Source organism: Ammodytes marinus, assembly GCF_949987685.1.
Source record: "Ammodytes marinus genome assembly, chromosome: 1".
NCBI lineage: Eukaryota > Metazoa > Chordata > Actinopteri > Uranoscopiformes > Ammodytidae > Ammodytes > Ammodytes marinus.
In genome coordinates this window covers 22,679,663-22,699,963 of record NC_137230.1, presented here as the reverse complement: position 1 = coordinate 22,699,963, position 20,301 = coordinate 22,679,663, and the positions used below count along the sequence as shown (strand labels likewise).

At 40.4% G+C, this 20,301-nt stretch overlaps 2 protein-coding genes across 2 annotated transcripts; one reads left to right on the top strand and one right to left on the bottom strand.

Moving 5' to 3' along the window:
- The first annotated feature begins 411 nt into the window (after window positions 1-411).
- lamp1a (lysosomal associated membrane protein 1a) lies at window positions 412-8,104 on the top strand. Its single transcript, XM_080031336.1, has 9 exons — window positions 412-782; window positions 3,367-3,476; window positions 3,588-3,807; window positions 4,419-4,580; window positions 4,674-4,894; window positions 5,003-5,128; window positions 5,242-5,308; window positions 5,398-5,565; window positions 7,059-8,104. The coding sequence occupies exons 1-9, from the start codon at window positions 728-730 to the stop codon at window positions 7,196-7,198; spliced, it is 1,269 nt and encodes a 422-aa protein (XP_079887462.1). The 5' UTR covers window positions 412-727; the 3' UTR covers window positions 7,199-8,104.
- On the bottom strand, window positions 8,105-14,874 carry grtp1a (growth hormone regulated TBC protein 1a). The gene is made up of 8 exons (XM_080031325.1): window positions 14,250-14,874; window positions 12,758-12,909; window positions 12,463-12,621; window positions 11,386-11,510; window positions 10,998-11,094; window positions 10,546-10,718; window positions 8,991-9,176; window positions 8,105-8,901 (listed from the first exon to the last, which is right to left on the bottom strand). The coding sequence occupies exons 1-8, from the start codon at window positions 14,321-14,323 to the stop codon at window positions 8,809-8,811; spliced, it is 1,059 nt and encodes a 352-aa protein (XP_079887451.1). The 5' UTR covers window positions 14,324-14,874; the 3' UTR covers window positions 8,105-8,808.
- Window positions 14,875-20,301: the final 5,427 nt, after the last annotated feature.

The following is a 20,301-nucleotide window of genomic DNA, read 5'->3' as shown; positions in this document are numbered from 1 at the left end:
AAATGACCTAAGTAAAATTAGACAGTATGCATTTAATTTAGAATTCCTCCATGCTTATTACATTGTCACGAATTTTAATGTGTTTCCTTGGTAAGTGTCGCTGGTTGGACTTCCCCGAACAAATAAATATTTTCTTAGTCATATTATTCCCAGAATTCCAAAACATTTTTAATTCGGTGTCTTTACACCCTAATGGTTTACCTTACGCAACATTAAGTACACTTATCATGCAGTTACTCAAGTCAAAAATGCTCTGATTGCTGTGCCTGTGTGCATATTAATATGAGGAGAGAGCTCAGGTCTCGTGAAAAGAAAAAGGAGGGGGGAGGGGTCACGTGACAGCACAGGCCAGATCTAGACTCTACCAGTTCAGTCACATGACGGAGACATGGCTTGTACTGTCAGTGTGCCTATGACCGACATCTAACCGCGCATAACGATCATTTCAAAGCAGTGGGACGTGCATTTGGAATACTGAAGATTTACTCCTAAACTCTACCTTCACGACAGCAAAGAAAAAGGAACGAACACAACAGCAGAAAGAGTGACAGTGACGTCTCTGGCTTTATATCAGTGAAGTCAAGTGCAGCTTTGTTCGGTGCGCCGTGTTGACCCACCTGTGCTTGTAGCAGCGGGGACTACTCACCGACTCCGCCAGTCCGTTATTTCTTTCTACAGGGGACGAAAAAAGTAAATTCTGACCCGTGGTGTTAACTGACGTGAAACAATGAAATTATCTCACTCTTTCGCCGTGCTCATCATCGCCTGGTTTGCGGGTCTAGGTGAGTGTTTTTACGATTCAAAGCTGCTCATTATGAAACTTCCACAGCTCATAACGTTCTGCAATTAAACCGAGCGACGTCACGGATAACCTTAACCGTTGGCGAAGTTGTGACGTCAGTGTTATTCGAAATAGCAAGTCAGGTAGCAGTATGCGTTGTGTTCACTGTTGACCAAAGTAGTCGCGTAATCAACATTACTGTTCACTGTTGTTGCTCCACGCCTCCACCTTCTCATTTTGGCCTATTTGGTTTTCAACTGTTTACCCGAACAAAACTATTTAAAAATGTCACATTGACATTTCATAGACAGACCAATCAATTATTTGATTAATTGGAAAACATATCTGTAGATTTATTGGCAATGAAAGTAGACCTTTAGTGTCAGCTAAACATTTCCTGCCTGGTGGACAATAAAGATAGGCCTAGCCTAAGCCTATTATATTCTGTTATGTAGCTTGATAGGCTATGTCTGAGTGTGCAGTCTACATGAAAAGGACACATGCAAAAAGTGGCCTAGTTGTAGCACTATAGTAATACTTGGATGTGGGTTTTTATTTTGTGAGATGAGAAGCACATGTGGGATACATTAGTTTAATTAATTCATGGCTTGATTTTGATTAATATAGGGGACCTCCTAAAGTATGACATTTACCCATCATAGCCATCAAGTTGGACCATAAACCTGTCCCAAGGTCAGCCGTCCTCAGTTTTGTTGTGTCAAAATAAATCTGAGTTACCAGGAAGTCCTACTACTTGATGCTTTTCTATTCTAACATAATGCCCAGGTTTTTGTTCATGTTGTGGACCAGCGGATCGGCCTCATTGTTGTGTCATTTGAGAGCTTCACGTGACCCGCCATGATGGCTTTGTGTTGCACACACAGCACAGTGAGGGCCTATATCAACTGTGTTGTTTTATGATGACTTTGATGACTTTAATCGCCCTGACCGCACCCTGCTGCTGACTCATGAAAACAGGTCAAAACAGTTGTCAAAGTCGAAATTATTTTATTTGTCGTGCTCACAACAATAACTGAAGCAGTCGTTGGCAATGAAATTCTTGGTTCTCAGGCTCTCAACAACAATAACAAAGTGTTTAAAAGATGATCATGCTACAGGAAAATGAGAGAGAAACTAATGACAGAAGACATAATAGTGCAAACTTGTATATTATTGGATTACTATCATTCCTTTTAAGCAAGCACTTAATTTGGTTCTTGCTTTTTCTTTCAACATTGAGGACTCCTTGTGACTCTGGTGACCTTCAATTTTAAACCTGCTAGCAACCAGCATTTCCTAACAAACACAAGAGACAGCGGGGAGGATACTTTCTGTTTTGTTATTCTCTCACACACCAATATGTCACACCACGCACTGACACTCTGGAGCCTGACACTTTGTACACACACAGCCGTTTTTACCTCCTGATCAGATTGCGATGTTGTGTAAAGCGTCTGCTTAGTGTTTACAGGGGTAACAGAGAGGTGACAGCGGGGTCAAGTTTCAGCAAGGGAAGGGAGAGAGAGAGTGACTGACTAAGGCTGACACAGGACTGAAGCACAGCGCTCTCTCCGTCGGGATCAATATGATTATGTTAATGGGAAACACTCGAGAGGGGAGGGGAACTGAGAAGAGTATGAAAGATGGAAGAGCTCAGTAAGTCTGCTGAGTAATAAGTGATTTATGAAGTCGCAGAAGCAAACAACTAACACCGGACTAAATAAATGAATCTCTCTGCTCAAAAATCCTCCTTGGCAATAAAATACGGATTCTGGCAAGTTAAGTCTGCAAGCATTGGTGGCATATGGAAAGAATGATAATAATTTTTTGTATTTGGCCCACAGAGTCAACAAGTCCTGAAGAAAATCAAGTAATAAAACACAATTTAACATATGTGCTATTGTAAAGTTAACAAAAGAGAAACTCCTATGTTACAATACTGTACGATAAAATGGGTGAGAGCTAAGGAAATTATTTGTAGGGTTGATGAGAATATGAGTCCTGTAATGCCACTGTAGCTTCCAAATAATTTTTCGGAGAATTACAGCACACACACAAACACTAAAACACACACATACAGACGCACAACTGTGAGTTAGCAGTTTCCAGTTAAGTCTTGGTCTCTGACTCTTAGCTGTTTGCAGACCTCTGGTGGTGGCTTGTGTGAACTGCTTGTTTGTGTATGTACAGTAGGACACTGCATCATGTAACAATGATGGTGTGCAGTTGTAACAATCCGCACTGTCACCATTCATTGTCGTTTTTCAACCTTTATCCAACCAGGCAAGCCCAACCATTTTTAAAACCCACAAAATTAGTTATCCTTGTTTCTCTTTACAAGTGCTTTGGTTTTTCAGGAAACTCAACTGTTTCAGGTCACATTGTCTAATGAATACTTTTTGCTGAGAGCAACCTATCAATATTTATAGTTAATTATTTATGACACACATTAACTCACACTTGTTATTACTATGTCAGAAATTGTCTCCAGAATATGTGGGAAAGACAGATGGAAATAAGTAGTTTTGGGGGAGCCTCTATATTTCACTACTGTGCTTCCCTGCTCCTTATATTCTCCTCTACAGGTTACATTCAGGCTGTGACTTTCGAGGTGAAGGATGGGAACTCCACCTGCATCAAGGCTGAGATTTCTGCCTCATTCTCCATCACATACAACACCTCCAGCAACAGCACGGTACTATGCACACAGTGACGGATACATCCCGTTTTCCACCTCTGAAAAGATTTAACAATGATTTAATCCATCTCCTTGTGAACACCAGTTGTATCACTCCTCTTTCCTCAGAGCACAGTGGAGGTCTCCCTGCCGGACTCTGCCGCAGTAGACACAGACAGCAGCTCATGTGGCGCAGACAGCAGCATGCCGTGGCTGGTGGCAGTGTTTGGACCGGGCCACGCACTGGGACTGAGCTTTTCCACCAATGGAAGCCTGTACAGCGTCGCCAATGTGACGCTGCAGTACAACCTCAGCGACACTTCCATCTTCCCCGAGGCCAACAGCTCTGGTGAGAACAAACAAAACACCAGAAACAAACTGTAAGGCCAATGCAGCAGGTTCAATTTGTTTTCAAGTGTGGTAAATTAAGAACTATCAAGAGTATTCCCACCAAGGCTCATTTAAAAAATCTTTAAAAAGTAAAAATTCCAATAATCTGAATGTTAGGCCTTAAAATATCTAAAGGCATCTTGATATTTTGACAGGCCATCGAAAACATTTGGATTATGAAGTTAAAGTTACTTTTATAAAGTTAACTTGAATTTAGCATTGCCTAAATTGTGTTTTTAAAGTACTTTTTCTGCCAGTATGGACGTTTAACAGGTCTTAAATTGTATTTATAAGGATCTTAAAATGTTTTTTAAAAGTCTTGAATTTAAATTTAAACATGGAATACCCCAGTATTATATATGAAGGAAGTATAATTTTTTTAATTATTAAAGCATTCAAATTGCTAAAGCCACCTTTAAACTAAATATACGTACATATTATGAAATATTATATAATTTCAAATATAAAAAGCACAGGCATATTTTCCACAGTATGTATGTATGTATGTATGTATGTATGTATGTATTTATAAGTAATTAGTTGTATGTTTGATGTTTGATTTTGTCCTAGATGTGGTCACTGTGGTGTCGTCTTCAGTTGGCATCTGGGCGACAATCAACACCACCTACCACTGTGTGAGCCCCACCACCATTGCCCTCGGTGGAGCGGCTGTTACATTCTCTAGTATGAGGCTGGAGGCGTACATGCCGGGAAATGACCTCAGTCCAACCGGTACAGCTCTTTATTGTGTTTCTTTGCCATAGCAGACAGGTTGTATGGATTGTTTAACTTTAACCATTTTTTTTACCACGTTTCTTGTCGCAGAGAGTGTATGTTTGGCAGATCAGGCCAGCACTACAGCTCCACCTACCCCTGCCATGACAACAACATCTGCAACTCCAACAACAACCCCTCCAGCGCCCACCCCACCAGGAAAACCTGAACAGGGCACCTACTCTGTTAGCAACAGCAATGGCACCGTGTGTCTCCTGGCCCAAATGGGACTACAGCTCAACGTATCCTTCTTCTCTCCATCTCAGAATAAGGTAAAAGGGAGCTTTATATAAACAAGGACAGCTCACGGAAATGTAATCCGGCCTGAGTCTTTGTGAAAAACTTTCAATAACCAAATGTATTTTTGTATGTCTTGCCAGACTATCCAAGAATTAGTAAACCTGAGTCCCAATCTCACAAGTTCATCAGGATCCTGCGGCGCCAGCAGTGCTATGTTGGTGTTGACACAGGAGCGATCTACCACACTCAATTTCACCTTCACTCTGGTAACATCATCCTTCCTCTTTTGTGATTTTAGTTGCATTGCCATTGTGTGTGTGTGTGTGGGTCTGTGTCTGTGTATACAGGTGTTTATTGTACCCTTTTCTCCCATTCACAGAACACCACAAGCAGCAGGTACCACCTGAGTGGGATAACTCTGCTTGCTAATTGGTCCGACGTGGCGGGTATGTCATTGGTCACAAGCAACACACTTGCCTTTGGGCTTTTTATTTACTAAATTCAGAGAATCGCTGACCTGCCTCTGTCTCCACAGCTCCTTTCTCAGCCAGTAACAGCAGTCTGGACTACCTGCGGGGTGCACTGGGCCGCTCCTACATGTGCAGCGCGGAGCAAACCCTGGTTGTGGTGCCCACCTTCTCTCTCCACACATTCAGGCTGCAGGTCCAACCCTTTCAGGTCTCAACAGACCAGTTTGCTGCAGGTACAAAGTCCTTTTTTTTAAACTATCTATATGAATAGTTTGACAGAGTAAGATTTATACCAACTAATTTCTTTAAGGTAAATATGAAGCTACAACCTTAAGCTGGTTAGCCTAGCTTTGAAGCACTTGATATTGTGGAAAGACTTGAGGCTGTGTGGTGGATGATGCCATTTTTTGTTACTAGCCTCCTTTTATTTCCTTGAAGGCCGCCACAGTTTCAGTAAATTATCTGAATTGGAGGGATAGACATGGAACGTTGCAATCTATATTTTTCACCACTAGATGACACAAAAATATAAGTTTTTTTAACACACTGCACATTTAAAAGTCATCCATGATAAATTATGTTTGCAGTAGGCGCACCCCAAAGAGGCTTTGTGTGTTAATATATGAATGTAAAGAAAGTTGTGTTACTAGATCGAAGTTTCTGCAACTTAAAGGAATACTTCACCCATACGGAACCGGCGTTCTATCGTTATAAAATTGCTATGATGATATAAAGAATTAGGTTTTTCTTCCCTCAGTGCTCCCTCAGTCTTCCCTTGGCCCAGCTGTCCTGTTAATCCTAACCCTACATTTTACGATGTGTGATGTCACACATGGAAAAATGTAGGGTTAGACCAGTGCTTCTCAAATGGTGGGGCGCGCCCCCCTGGGGGGGCGCCGTGAGTTGTCAGGGGGGGGGGCGTGGGCTGCCTTGATTTCCAACTGACAAAAAAAATTAAAAAGATTTTTTATTTTATTTTATTTTAAGTGCTAGCAAGCGCTAAGTGTGCTTGTGTATGGTCATATCCGCGCGAAAGCCCGCAATTTGCAGTAAATAAATGTCCACATGTGTCTCCAAGTGTCTCTGTAGGTTATTTAAAAAGAAATCAAGCAAGTAGACTAATAATAACGTTAATGAATTATTGGTTATCGCATCACAGAAGGCCTATTGGCCTATAATAATAAAAAACACCACCTTAACTATGTTTACAGTTTAAAAATGTTTTGAATGAAATGCAAACCTCAGTGAATCATTTGCTCTTGTTTCTCTGTCCTGAGATTCACAGACTGAGCAGTCTTGTTTAAATGTTACAAATTGAGCTAATAAACTGAACTTTGAATGTTTTTGCTGCAGAAGTTATCTCAGCTAATTTTTGTTATCTAATTTGATAATAAGGTGATTGTATGCAGAATGCTCGTGCCAGAAACTCATACAGTGGTTTTGTACAGATAAATAAATAAATATTGGCAGGTTCTCAATAGTATTTCAATTTAGGGGGGGCGCGAAAAAATTTCTGTCCCCTAGGGGGGCATGACAGAAAATAATTGAGAAGCACTGGGTTAGACAGTGAAACCATAAAACACTCTTTCTGCCTTTTCTCAGGCTAGGATGAACCGATTTCTAAAATGTTTGCACATTTATACTACATAGGATCTCAGCGTTCAAAACACCTTCATATTTCCACCTTTAACTTCTTCTCATATTTTCTGTTTCTCCCCATCTCCAGCGGACGAATGTCAGGTGGACCAAGACCAGATGCTGATTCCCATCATAGTAGGAGCAGCTCTTGCTGGCCTTGTGCTGATCGTCCTAATCGCATATCTAATAGGCCGGAAGAGGAGCCACGCTGGATACCAGACCATCTGAGCGGTTTATTTAAAGTAAAACCGGGAAGACTGAGTGGTGGAGAGATTAACCCGGACGCGCGAGTGAGGAAGAAATAAAGACTGGACACAAGCAGGAGTGGAATGGAAGCAAGTTGTTGCTCTGTAAAGAGTGCATGTTTTTGCATATCCTATGATGAGATCTGTGGATATTTTGTTTTCCTTTCTCTGCGACATGATGAGAAACCAAAGACCTGCTTACTTTAGATGGCGTGTATCTTAATGAAGCCCGGGAGGATCTGACTAGAGTCTTCACATAGTCGAGGATGGAGGGAGTTTGAATTTGCTGCAGAAACTTCCACTTTCAGCTGTTATATACTTTTTTAGGAATTGGTTGAATGCTTGAACTGCCTTTTTTTTCTAGCTATGTCATTATTTATAAAGAATAATTTTAAATATCCCATGCAATTAAAGAGGGAGAGTTAAATGAAGTGTAGCAGAAAGATAATTTTTTTGTTGTGTTGGTCAAAGTTTTCTTTTGTTAAACATACTTTTATTTTATTTTGTTATAACAAGAAAATCCCAGTGACTCCAAGAAAAGGGAACCCTTTGAATGTGTGTCTATTCCTAATCCTCTTCCTCAGCAGTGGAGGCTGATAAAAGCATGAACTGTCCCAAATGATGCACCGAGGCACAGTTTCATCCAACTAATGAAACCCAGTCTGCTATTATGACGATAAAAAATGTGGATTGCTGCTTTGTTAAGAGTAGTGGTCCGACCATACACTGTGCAACTCAAACTTTAATTGTGAAAACCGGTGTGTGGGCCTCCCCCCTCCTTAAATAAATGTTAATATAAATTGTAGTGATTTGATCTTTTATTTTTATAGGAAATGGTTTGATTTCGTTTTCTATTGTGCAAGTAAATAAAAATATTTAAGACCTACAATGATTTTCTTTTCTTTTTTTATTTCATCCCAAAGTATCTTTTTTGTGAAATAATAGCTCTGTTTACTCTGAGCTGGTATACATTAAACAGAAATCTTTTGGTCCAGTGCCCAAAACATAGAACAAACAGGACACACCATAGTTAGAAAAAGAAAGCAGCCCTTTCAGTTGTGCTTCTATAATTTCATTGTAGTGCACTTGGAATCACTAGTTGAGGTCAGAAACTACAGTATCGTCTCAACCTGTAAAACGACCAATATGTACATGAAGGTTTTTGAAATGATTATAAAATATACATACTGTATCATGAAATCAGTATGATTCACATTCGATTACCACAGCAGGTAGTGCTACCATGGAGTTTTGTGTGTCAACTATGTGAAATACAGTAGGAACATTCCCCTCGGCTGTGTTTACAGTGTGCACCACATAATGTGTGTGTGATCAGGCCATTTGCCACATTCCCACTGTCTCTGCCTTTCTGGAATAAAGTGCATAATTCCACATTTGAAAAAATAAACTACGTATTAATCTCAAACAGCACATTGATAACAATATTCTCATTTAACCATATATTCACACTCAGGCTGTTTGGTTGTCTCAAAATATGTTTAAGACAAACAAAATAAAATAAGAAGGCGCAAAGGAGCTGTTTGGCGCTCATCCCAGTGGAATGTGTTATAGCAACAAGGTAGTCGAGTTGTTTCAGGATTCCTCTGCAATGATGCGAGATCGACACGTCTCCCGCAGCTTAGTCAGGGTTGTCATGGATAGACTTCCTGGTTCAGTGAAGATTTTCTAGGAAAAGGAGAAAGCAAATTACAAGGGATGTCTGTTTTTATACACTCTTGAGTGGAAATGCTCTAAATAACTTGAATTTCTTGTACCTGCATGAAAGTGTGGCATTCGTCCACAAATGGTCCATGGGTGATCTGCTTGAAGTTTTGGCAGACGTCTGGCAAAGACTGGGCCTGTTGGATCAAAGCCTCGTTGTGGTGGATCAGTGTCAGAGCTACACGGAACAGGATCTTCGAGCCCTCATAGAACAGGCAATCCCATATCCGAAGAACGGTCTGTAGAATAGGTAAGAACAAAGTAAATCCCACCTGCAAACTCAGCAGTGCAGCCACTGGTGGTTGGCCACCGAGCCTGCATGGGGGAGTAAAAACTTGAGGGCACCTCTGCCAGTAACGGCCTCCACACACATCCTGCGTCTTTTTACGGCCGCACATGGAACGTCTCAGCGCTGCTTCTAAAAGCCCTATCTTTCTACATAGAGTTTTCATAGATAATTCCCATTAAAAATTAAGTTATTTCATATCATTTATGATGCATATGATTTATATTGAGTCTAATATTGAGAGTCTCGACAGTAATCCGTATGCCCCATTGCCTTTTTTTTTGCCACATTTTCGCTTGTTGGAAGTTTTATTTTGAAAAGGGACACACCAGGAAATGGTGAAACTACAGCGAAAGCTGCCAGTATGAAGTCAATATGACTCTCTGCAGAGTATTTCTCTATCAGTTAAAGCAGTGAGACCCGAGAGAGACGCGCCTCTCTCAGAAAAAATAGGCGAGTCTCCTGAGGTGAAGTGTAGCGTCGCTGCAGACGTGCCTCCGACGGGCATCGGCAGCGCGTCCGAGGTTGGATGTTTGGCCGCTCTAGGTTGATTGCACGGTCGGTGAAAAAAAGTCAGAAGCAGACGAGCAGTAGACGCGCAGTAGAGGTAGGATGTGTGTGGAGGCCGTTACGCCCTCCATGTATTTGGAGAACAAACACAGTAGTCCATGCCCCCACCCAAGGCCAACAGAAGCAGCTTGCAACAACAGGCCATACTAACTTGGAATCTGAATCCTATAAAAGCAGCGCCGGCATAAAGCAAACAGGGTTTATGTAGTACTTTATATACGGTGAGTGGTTTGTTTTGGCTGAACTTTAAAAGAAGTTTGTTGTCCACCATGTTTTCGCACTGCTCGTGAAAGCTCAAATAAATGACACAACATCACCAACAACAACAGCGCAGAGATGTAGGGACAGCCCCTTAACCAATCAGTGTGGAAAGCCAGAGCAAGGCTCTGATTGGTCAAAGGGATCTGGAGCGATGGCAATTTCAGAATGCAGCATACAGAAGGGGGAAAAAACATTGATTAGAATTACTCTCAGACCACTTCACTTATTGATAGCTAAAAGGGTATTATAACATTTTTAGTTAACAACTGCAGCTTTCAAGTTCGGTAAATATTTTCCCTCATATTAGGTATTGTATATGTCTTGAATGTATACGTTCAGAATTCGTCTCTGACTGGCCTCACGGTCTATTCAGAAGTTTAGGAAAGCTTGATAGCAAGCCATTTCAACTCAGTATACAAGATAAAACAAATAAACTAGCATTCACAATAGCAGGACTGGCTGCAATATGAAACACACACACAAACACTCACCTCTACTGGCAAGACGTCTATGTAGAGACAAATGAACCATCTGGAGACCACCAGGGTCCACATGACGTTATTATCCACCATGGTCTTCCACACTGTGGGGATTTTAACTTTCACCAGTTCCCCTAACACCTCCTGATCCATCTTCAGCCCCAGCATCGCTGGACTGTAGTAGTCTGTAACACACACACACACACACACACACACACACACACACACTTGTACTGAAAAATATTTAATAGTCATTTGTGGAAGGTTCGTCTAATTCATATTAATGTAAGCTTGTTTGAGTGAGTGAAAGATACAAATTAAAACACGCTGTAAGTCTTAAGCCACAGATAAAGACCATGTGACTTCTTTCCTACGGGATTATTCTTAGCCTAGAGCAAAGGACCAACCAGCAGCATACACGTCATGAAGCAAGATGGAAAATGTATTTGTATACACACACAAACCTGGTAAAATTCTACCGAGTAGTGCATCCATCAGCCAGAAGGATTTCTCTTCATCTCTTGTGATGATAAGAAGATACCCAGCTATGAAGTTCATCCCCTGAAGAAAAAAGGTTTTAATTCCAGACTGTAAAGCTCTCTAATAAAATATGATTACAGATGAATGGACTCTTGTAACACTTTATAAGAGATGTAACCATCAACACAGCCGTGCTGCCCGTTTGAATTGCAAATCAAGCTTCATATGCTCTGCTGAATTAAATTTGCCTTTCAAATGTAAATTATTTACCTAGGGCTGCACTGAGTTGTCCCCGACACAAACAACCTAATTTTGGACGAATACACTTAGAATAATTCCCCATATTCTCACACTGTCCATTTAAGTTATTACCTGACAGTAGCCCACAACAGGGTTGTGGTTACCGTAAGCCAGCAGCACATTGTACAGAGGTTTCTGCATACAAGGGTTGGATGTCTTGCGGAACTGTACATTGTCTGGAAATGTTCTATTCAAGTCTGAAAGAAAAAGACAAAAATAATTGGAGTGTGTTTTTGTGTTTATGGGCCAACTTGAAAAGCTAAGTAAGCACACACATATGTTGGTAGTCTACTTGATCTGGGGGTTTACAGGGTTAAGTGTTCTTTAATCTGCAATCTCAGAGATGAAGGATAAAATGATTACCACCATAATAACTTTCCAGAGTTGTAAAATCCGTTTTTAACTTTTTATATTAGTATTAAACACTGTACAGTAGCCTACTTGCTATGCCTTAATGGATCTATTGTTAAAACTGGGCTTCCTGGAATATTTGTTTCAATCTTCACTGGTATCTGAAACAACATAGCCTACCAATGTGTTCTTTTTAACGCAGTTCTGTTTCCTGTCTGAATGCCTAGACACTTGTTTTTATTCTCACTTACTTACAAAACTATGCATATATGTCACCCTGACAGCAAACAAAAAGAAAAAAAGGGAAACAATTCTGAAAGGCCATGGGAGCTCTGAAACACCCAACTGTTGTGGGCATCATTGTGCTGTGTGGCTGACTGTTGCCTGCAGGTTTTGCGTTGGCTGAAGTCATCATTACTCAGCAAGCGTTCAGCCGAATCAGCAAACTGAATCAGCCTCAGAGAGAGATATAACTCTCTGGCTGGGTGGTCAAATGGAATTTATTAATATACTCATTTAGCACAGTTTCTCCTTTTTAATGGACTCCCATCTCTGCCCTTTCTTGTTTCATGAGCAAAAGAAGGCATGATGACAGCAATTGGCGCAAATAAAAACAGCCAATTGCCTATTTTTAAATAACAAATATTCTTGCCCTGTAATGAGGGGCCAGATAGAGATTCAAAGTGATTTAATGGAAGACTTTGCTGAATAGTTTTTTTGGCGTTGGCATGTTGTGTGTGTAAGGAGGTCTGAGTGAGAGTATGTGTGACAAACTCAAAAAAGATCAAACAGCCTGACCTGTGCGGATGGTCTCCACCAGTTTGGGGTCATGCTGGGCTCCGAGCAAGGACTGGAAGTATCCAGGGTTCTTCTCTAGCTGGTCTTGAGCCCCACTAGCTGCCATCCAGATCAGAGCCCGGTGCTCATTGGGAATCCCCTTGCGTACATAACGCTTTACTGAGAAAAGGGCCAACACTTAAGTTCAGTTAGGTGTTATGGCGCACGCGCACACACACACACACACACACACACACACACACACACACACACACACACACACATAGTGAGAATGCTGGTAGCGTGTCACACTCACTTTTCACATTCTTCTGCACCGTGCTTTTGCCTTTCAGTAGTTTGGACCACTTGATGGTTCGCCGAGTGAGCACAACCAGATACTCAGACATGAGCTCCTCGTATGAGTCGTAATCAAAGTCCTTTGGGCGCTCAAAGCCATATGGATCCACGCTGGGCAAAACAACACAAAGTTAGAAACTGCTAACAACAGTATGAGGCTCTGTGTAATGCCTTAGGTAACACTAATCTCCCTGCAGCTTAACCCTTTCAAAAGACCAAAGTCAACCTCGAGGAATCTGTAGCAGAAGACTATGCGTCAAGAAACTACTTCATTGGCCTACTGTTTACTACACACAGTAAAGGCTTGAACCTGTGTGGCTCTGTAGACTCTGAGTGGAAATAAAGGTATCATGATACAAACTTTGTGTTCCTCGTATGATAAGGACTTTGTTGCCAAAACACAAGCAAGGACACACATTAGATGTGTCTGTTTGGAGGAGTGTGTGAATGCTGTGCCTGGTTTCAGGTGTTTTTTTAGGTTATCATCACTAAGGTTTGTTTGAACTGTGCAACTGCTGCCGTTCTCAAAACGTGTGATCATCACAGCTGTGCAGATGGATATGGATCTCAAACATCTTACCTCCAAAAGAGGCAAAATAGTTAAGGCTATGTGTAAATGTACTATAGGGAGGATAAACTGAACTGTTTCAAGTGCAATTCCTATATTACTCAGCTGAACCATTAACTATGTAGCCTACACCTAGACAAAGCAAATACAGTAGGCTAACACAATAGTCCTTCAAACAATCATGCCTTCTTGAAGGTTACATCTTTTGGTTTTTGTTTACACTGCTTATGAGAGTTGTTGTTTTAACGTCAAGGTCATTATGGAGGTTGCACTGCCACTTTCTAGAGTCTATCCTCATTGATAAATAGGGTGTAAAATATTAAAATCACCTCTAAAATGTTGAATAAAGATTTAGAGAAGAGAGATTTTTTTTAAACTGTTGAATCAGATTGCACTTATTTAAAGATAATTTCCCATTTCTAACGAGCAAAACAAAACCATAAACACCAGAAACTTCTAAAGAAATTAAGCTATATAGCCTACTGTACTATTGTAAACGGATTGTTAAATGATATGATGTACAGTAGCTGTTTTTTGTTTGTGTAGTGTAGACTTTTTTTGAAGTAGGCCTGATAGGGATTTTGCATTATCCCTGCAAATTTTAACATTGAAAATTAAATGTTGCCGATGGGAGAAGAAAAAAGCATGTATCGTCATTTGTTGACATTCGAAAACGTGAGCGAGTTTTTAGTAGCAGCGTTAACGGTAAGTAGTTTCTTGGTTAACTTTACAGCTTCCATTGTTTTCGAAATGAGGAGTAGCCTAGGCTAAAGTAATACACTGCTTCTGCTTAGTCATTAGGTAAGTTACTAAACTAGGCTATTCTAGGCATCGCTATAATATCGTTATAGCAGACTACACAACCGTCAAAGCCCGACGTTACCTGTCCACTCGGTCTTTGGCTTTGCCGTCGGCGGGGGAGCGGCTCCGATGGGTTGCCTTCTTCTCCTTCTCCATGCCCCCCTCGTCTGCTTCCAGCGATTTCCCGAAAAATCTGTGCTAGAATCTCACCATGTAATCCAACGTGTTTGCTCCTCTCCGCAAAAACACAATGCCAAAGTTTACAACCAACATGAATGTCGAAGTCACAGTTTAAAGTGCTAACGTTCACTTTTAACTTTCTTCCATGTTTGCGTGCGGAGCAACGGGACAACACGCTGCTTTTCCCCTGGGATTAACACGCTATTCTCGGAAAGGAAACCCCGTGAAAAGCTTTCTTGCGCATTTCCCCCAAACAAAAATTTGTTTTGGGACTCTTCATAGGCTATTTGACTGATCCGCCGATGTTTTTGTTTTAGTCGTGTGGAAAGAGTGAGTTTGCTTGGAGTTTTATCGCCATCAACATGCACCTGCTGCTGGTCCCACTCTACTCCTCGGAGTCCAACCAACTAGCTGGTAGGCTACTAGCTTTAAGGACACCATCCATACATGTCGACTACGTGAAGGTTACCTAATTCAAACACATACGGCATCCAGCGTCTATGGTCCGGACTACCCCATGCATGGAAGATTTCGTACTCGTGACGTACGTGTGTCCCAGGACACACACGTCAATCAGTCCTAATGCTGCTTTCGAGTGATCCCCGTAACATCCTACTTCGGAGCTCTCGTGGGATGGGTAAAAGTGACTTATGAAGCATTCACGAGGCTTTGGTTAGTTTAAGTGGAGCTGCAGTGGCTCAACGAAGAGACATTCGCATAGTTTTCAGTCATCATCCCTCCTCAAACATACTAAAAGTATAGCCTAGCTGGTAACAACTGACAGGCTACAAGAAAACAAGTTTTATAATTAAAACTTAAACATACTGACATCACTTTACCACTGTGACATTAAATTATAAATATCGTTCACTTTCATTCATGTATTTCCTTTATAAAAACACGTGCAAAACTCTCGTGTTACACTAGCAACTAGGCCTACTGCCTTTGCAACATGATGAGTTAAAATAAGATCGTGAAAGCCATAGCCAAACATTTATTTCCCATAAATTTCCCATGCTTCATGATCACATCATTATGTTAGTAGCCTATGTACGAGAACACGCAAAGGCAGCACACTTCGCTACAGTAGCGAAGTAGCCGCGCCCTCTCCACCGCAGCCACGTCTCTCAGGTAAACAACACAGTCATCAAAAAAAGACTGCAGCTGACAGCTAGGGTAAAATTAAAGTGGATGAGTCTTTTAGCGAAAAAAATATATTAAAAAACAAAAAGACAAAAGTACCTCTGCCAACTGCATGATTTAAACTCATCAGCTGCCTCAGATTGGAATAACTACCTGTAAACATAAAACATTCAATCCATTTTCTCTCCCCACTCTTTTAAAAAGGCCCTGTTTTCCTTTTTTCAGGATCAACTGTATATAACACTTGCACATCGCTGTTCTACCACTGCCCATAATATTTATATCCAATTCAATTCTTGTTCAGCCTCGACCCTAATATGCTGCTTTTGATTGTTGTTTTGTAAACTGTCTTGTCTTATTGTGATTCTAGCATGCTGCATATTTTTTGTCTGTAAGGACCGAAAAACAAGATGGAACATCTCAAGGGGTTATTTCTATAAAGACTGTCCATACAAGAAGAAACACAGTCCATGAAAATAATTGGAAGTTAATAGGATTCATGAAAATCAATGGAAGACCCCAAAATATATATCAAATCAAGTCAAATGTTTCTTTTTATTTGATTAATATACATTATGATGTTTTTTTGTTTGTTTTTTATTTATTTTTAGATTAGATAATAAAAATAAATACATACAACTTTCTTAAATTACTTGAAAGTACTAGTCACAACTAAGAGTGGAAAACCATGCTCTTCTCCTGGAAAATGTTATTGGTATCAGTCACATATCAATTTGATTATATGCTAATGAGATCAGAGCTTTAGACACTGTGTCCCCGCTGTTGCATAATATTTGTCAGAAATAACTATATTTTTTGTTATAAATGTTAAATAAAAGTACAATGATGTAGTTTGTTGACAATATACAGAATAAACATATCCCATATGATTCAGTATTGTGTAAACCACTACCAGCATACGGGAATTTACCAAATGTTTTTAAAAGCATGCTTAATGCCTAAATTGAACTACTTAAAATTTGATTTAAATTTTTCTGCGCTACACACGCGCACACACACACGATCACTCAATAACGACTCCATACTCATACTCATCATCATGGCCCATCATGTTAAGCCTTGGGATGAGCCAGATGATGGATCATGTAGGCCTGGATCTGTTATCCTCTTGTGAAAACACCACTCCAAATGTTTCTGTGTAGTGTAATCCAGCTGGTGTGGGCGTGCTTGAATCTGTGAATAGGAAAAACATTTGTCTGTCTTAGGCAACCGTCACTGTATCCTTATGGAAAACATTTGTGTTTTCAAGGGGAACTGTGTCCACTATTCCACAGTGAGATCATCTTAAAGTCTAACTCATTTTAATGCTTTCAGTGAGTAAGCATGTCTTCATTCATTTAGAAGATTTGAGATTGTGATAAATATGTGTTTGCTTCCCGGGGAACAGCCTTGTGACATTTAATACCATGTATTTGCCCAGTTCCTTACAAAGTGGTTCATATATGAAACACTTTGATACAAGCTGGCTGCTGTATATATACAGCAGCCAGCTTGTATCAATTAATCGTATTACAAACTTTCCTCGTTCATCAGAGGAGCATCCAGGGTTTGTAAATCTATTGAATATATTCCACTGATAGAATAATTAATAAATAAGGCAACATTAATATTGCACTATTATCTTCTTGAAAAGTTTAGTTTTTATTTAAAAATGAACAAGCTACATCCATTAAAAATACAACTATTTGCTGAGTTAACTTAAATAGAATGATTCAAGATTCAAGATTCATTTTATTGTCATTTCAATAGACTGTACTTCCATACAGAAAATGAAACGAAATGCCGTTTCTCACTAGTTCACAGTGTTTTAAAAAAAATAAGAATAATTAAAAATTATCAAACTCTCATATAAAACAACAAGGGAGTGTTACATTTAACATTGCTGGAAATGTTACAGCACACTAAGACTCAAGCTTAAAATTAAATCATCCAGTTTGGGAACGCCTTGGGATCCCACAGGAGGAGCCGTAAAAAGTCAAAGTTGTCCTCTACTCTTTATGTCATCTTATGTATTGAATTATGTGACTATAACTTACTGATATTGCTCCACTTAAGGCAGCATATGGTAACTGTGGATACAGTGAGGAACCATTTCAAGTGCTGCAAATAGAAGAAAAAAAAGTGTACTGATTTATGAACAGAGGGGGAGGGGAATATGTATCACTTTGGCAGAAATGTTGGCAACAATTTAACTTTGATAAGGTTTAGGGTGTAACAAATTGTAGGTCATCCTTGAGCTTTATCAGTACAATTACAAAACACAGTCAGTAGAAGGACAGTGACATTTTTTTATTATCCTTGTAAGAGACCTTAATCTCTATGTCAATACACAGAATGGCCTTTAATGATACCAACCTAGAATGTAAAGGTGTCAGTAAATCGTATGATTTTGGGTTTATATGTTTGTTTGACTGAAGGATCCCCATAGTTGACTGTTGTGTACTTTGGTCTCTGTGTTGGATTGTCTCTCTCTGGTTGAATCTTAGGTAATGTTACAGCATAGGTCCCACTGTCTTCAATTACAGCCTTGGTGGCAGTGTCTTCAGAAAGTCTGAAACCTTTTGGCGTACTGGTATCTTTAACGTCCACCGGTGGTAGTTCTTCTTTTGCCTCCACATCTATTTCTTGTGGTTCGCACTCTCTTAGTTGTTGTTTTGTTAAACTCTGGAGGGTTTGTGTTTTCATGTTATTAAGAAGACATAGATCAATGTTTTTAAAAGGTCCCATTGTCCCCATGCCTGCATTGATTGAAGTTTCATTGCATTGATTGAAGTGTGTAGGTGACATCTCAACCAAAGGGGTTATAGTCTCTTGTGGTTGAAGGGAGGAATCAGTCTGATCATCAACATCTTTTTGATTATCAAATCTGTATGGGATGACATACTGGGGACTCCTATGAATCTTCACAGTTTTGGTCGGTTTTGGATCTGTTGCTGCTCTGTTCTCCATGGGGGCTGTAAAGGTAGAAAGTCCCTCTGTTTGGGGCTTCAAAGGACCTCTCCCTTCAACAGCTGTAGTGGAAGATGCACCTTTGCTTGATTCACTTAAAGTGTGTAGTAAGGCTGTATGTCTGTGCATCTTTTCCATGTGTGATCTCTCAGACGGTTCCTCGGCATATTTTTTGGGAGAGGAATTTAAACATTTGGACCACAAGGGGGAGCAGGTGGTGATAGTTGCCACATGCCAATTCACTTGGGCTTCAACCTGTGGTAAAAGCCTGCCAGGTTCTGGCAGTGAACTCTCAGTGACACATATTAAACAGAGCTGCTCTATATGTCCATATTTTAACTTGTTGGTGTTACAGATTTCTACTTCTGTACTCTGAGCACATTCTTCTGACCTCCAACCCTCAACATCGTTATCATGAGCTCCATCTTTTAGATAGTTTAATGAACCTTCAGCCTTTTGCTCTGAATGCTGAACCCCCATTTCTATAATTTGCTCTACTTTCAAATCATTGTTTTCTTCCAGGTTTGAGTTAACTTTTATCAAATCGTCTACTGCCTGTTCTGGTCTTTGTTGCTCCCCATTTGTTGAATAATTTCCATTGGACTGCTGTCCAACTGGTTTACTTTTAATTTGCTTGTCTAGGTTTTGTTTGCTAAAAGTTTGATCTAAAACCTCTTGGTGCAAACTTTCATGACAAGCTACCTTCTGTTGTATATTACTTGTTACCTTGGCTCCTACAGGAGGCCTCTCATGTGAACATTTTGGGTCACTCCCCCTACACACAATGGCCATGGTCTCAAACCTCTCCATCAAGGAAGATAGGAGGATCCCTCTTCCAATGAGTCTTGGCTTGATTGGCTTTTTCTTCAACATGTTCTCTCCCTTTTCCATTTGCTCAGTCATGGCAAACTTGGCTATGATATTTTTAACACTGCCCCGCCTCTTCAGTCCATGTTCTCTTCTAGTGTGGTGTTTCTTGTGCATGTCATGCTCACTGTCTTGGCAGTGGTTCAAATTAGCAACCACTCCTCTGCCGGAGGACAGAGATCCCACCTCCCTTTGTTGGGTGACAGGATGTTTGGGTGTGCACCTTGTGAATTTGGATTGAATGAGCTGGAATGTGGTAAGGCGCCGGGCTATTATGTCTCCTGCACTTTGGTATTTTTTTGGATCTGATCTGCATTTTTCTGTGATCTTGGAACTGGTCTCCATCTTTCCCTGGGTAATTCTGTGCTCTCCAGTGAGATGAACAATAGAGCAACGTGCCTGCTTCATTGAAGCCTCAATCCCCTGAACAGGCCAATCTGTTTCTCTTTCAACCCCAATATCAAATGCTGGCTTCTCCGTTTTTCTGTCTCTGGTGGTCCACTTGGGCAGTTCCTTTGTCAGGTAATGCAGGAGACTCTCCAGGATCCCTCGGAGCACAGGGCGGCAGTTGCGGTCTCTTACCAACTTCCTCAACATACCAGCATTAGGGCTGATACTGGTTTTCCGAGAATCTGGTCTATGGAGAATAGAGGAAACGCAAGACTCAATCGTTTTGACCATCTACAGCTCATGATACCTTAGTAGTTACAGATATTGACAGCAAAGTGAAAAGATGATTGGCAAATAATAACTTTTTATGCTGCATGGAAATAATGCCATGCTTGATGCACAATTGTGATGAGATCATGTTTTTTTTAATGGATAGTCTCTAATTAAAAATGCTGTCATAATTGAGTCTTTCCCCTAGGGTAGACAATTTGCAATATTTGTGGTGGTCTAAAATATGTGATCTGAACTAATACTGAAATACCTCTCACACTTTTAACAATACTAAATTGTAGTTCAAAATGGGT

What these genes read in the sequence shown, in the direction of transcription:
- lamp1a (XM_080031336.1), top strand. Translation starts at nt 728, where the DNA reads ATGAAATTATCTCACTCTTTCGCCGTGCTCATCATCGCCTGGTTTGCG. An exon ending in CCCCGAGGCCAACAGCTCTG is followed by an intron (nt 3,808 to 4,418) that starts GTGAGAACAAAC and finishes ATTTTGTCCTAG; the next exon opens with ATGTGGTCACTGTGGTGTCG. An exon ending in AACAGACCAGTTTGCTGCAG is followed by an intron (nt 5,566 to 7,058) that starts GTACAAAGTCCT and finishes CCCCATCTCCAG; the next exon opens with CGGACGAATGTCAGGTGGAC.
- grtp1a (XM_080031325.1), bottom strand. Translation starts at nt 14,323, where the DNA reads ATGGAGAAGGAGAAGAAGGCAACCCATCGGAGCCGCTCCCCCGCCGAC. An exon ending in CTGTTGTGGGCTACTGTCAG is followed by an intron (nt 11,095 to 11,385) that starts GTAATAACTTAA and finishes TTTTTTCTTCAG; the next exon opens with GGGATGAACTTCATAGCTGG. An exon ending in TAGACGTCTTGCCAGTAGAG is followed by an intron (nt 9,177 to 10,545) that starts GTGAGTGTTTGT and finishes CCTATTCTACAG; the next exon opens with ACCGTTCTTCGGATATGGGA.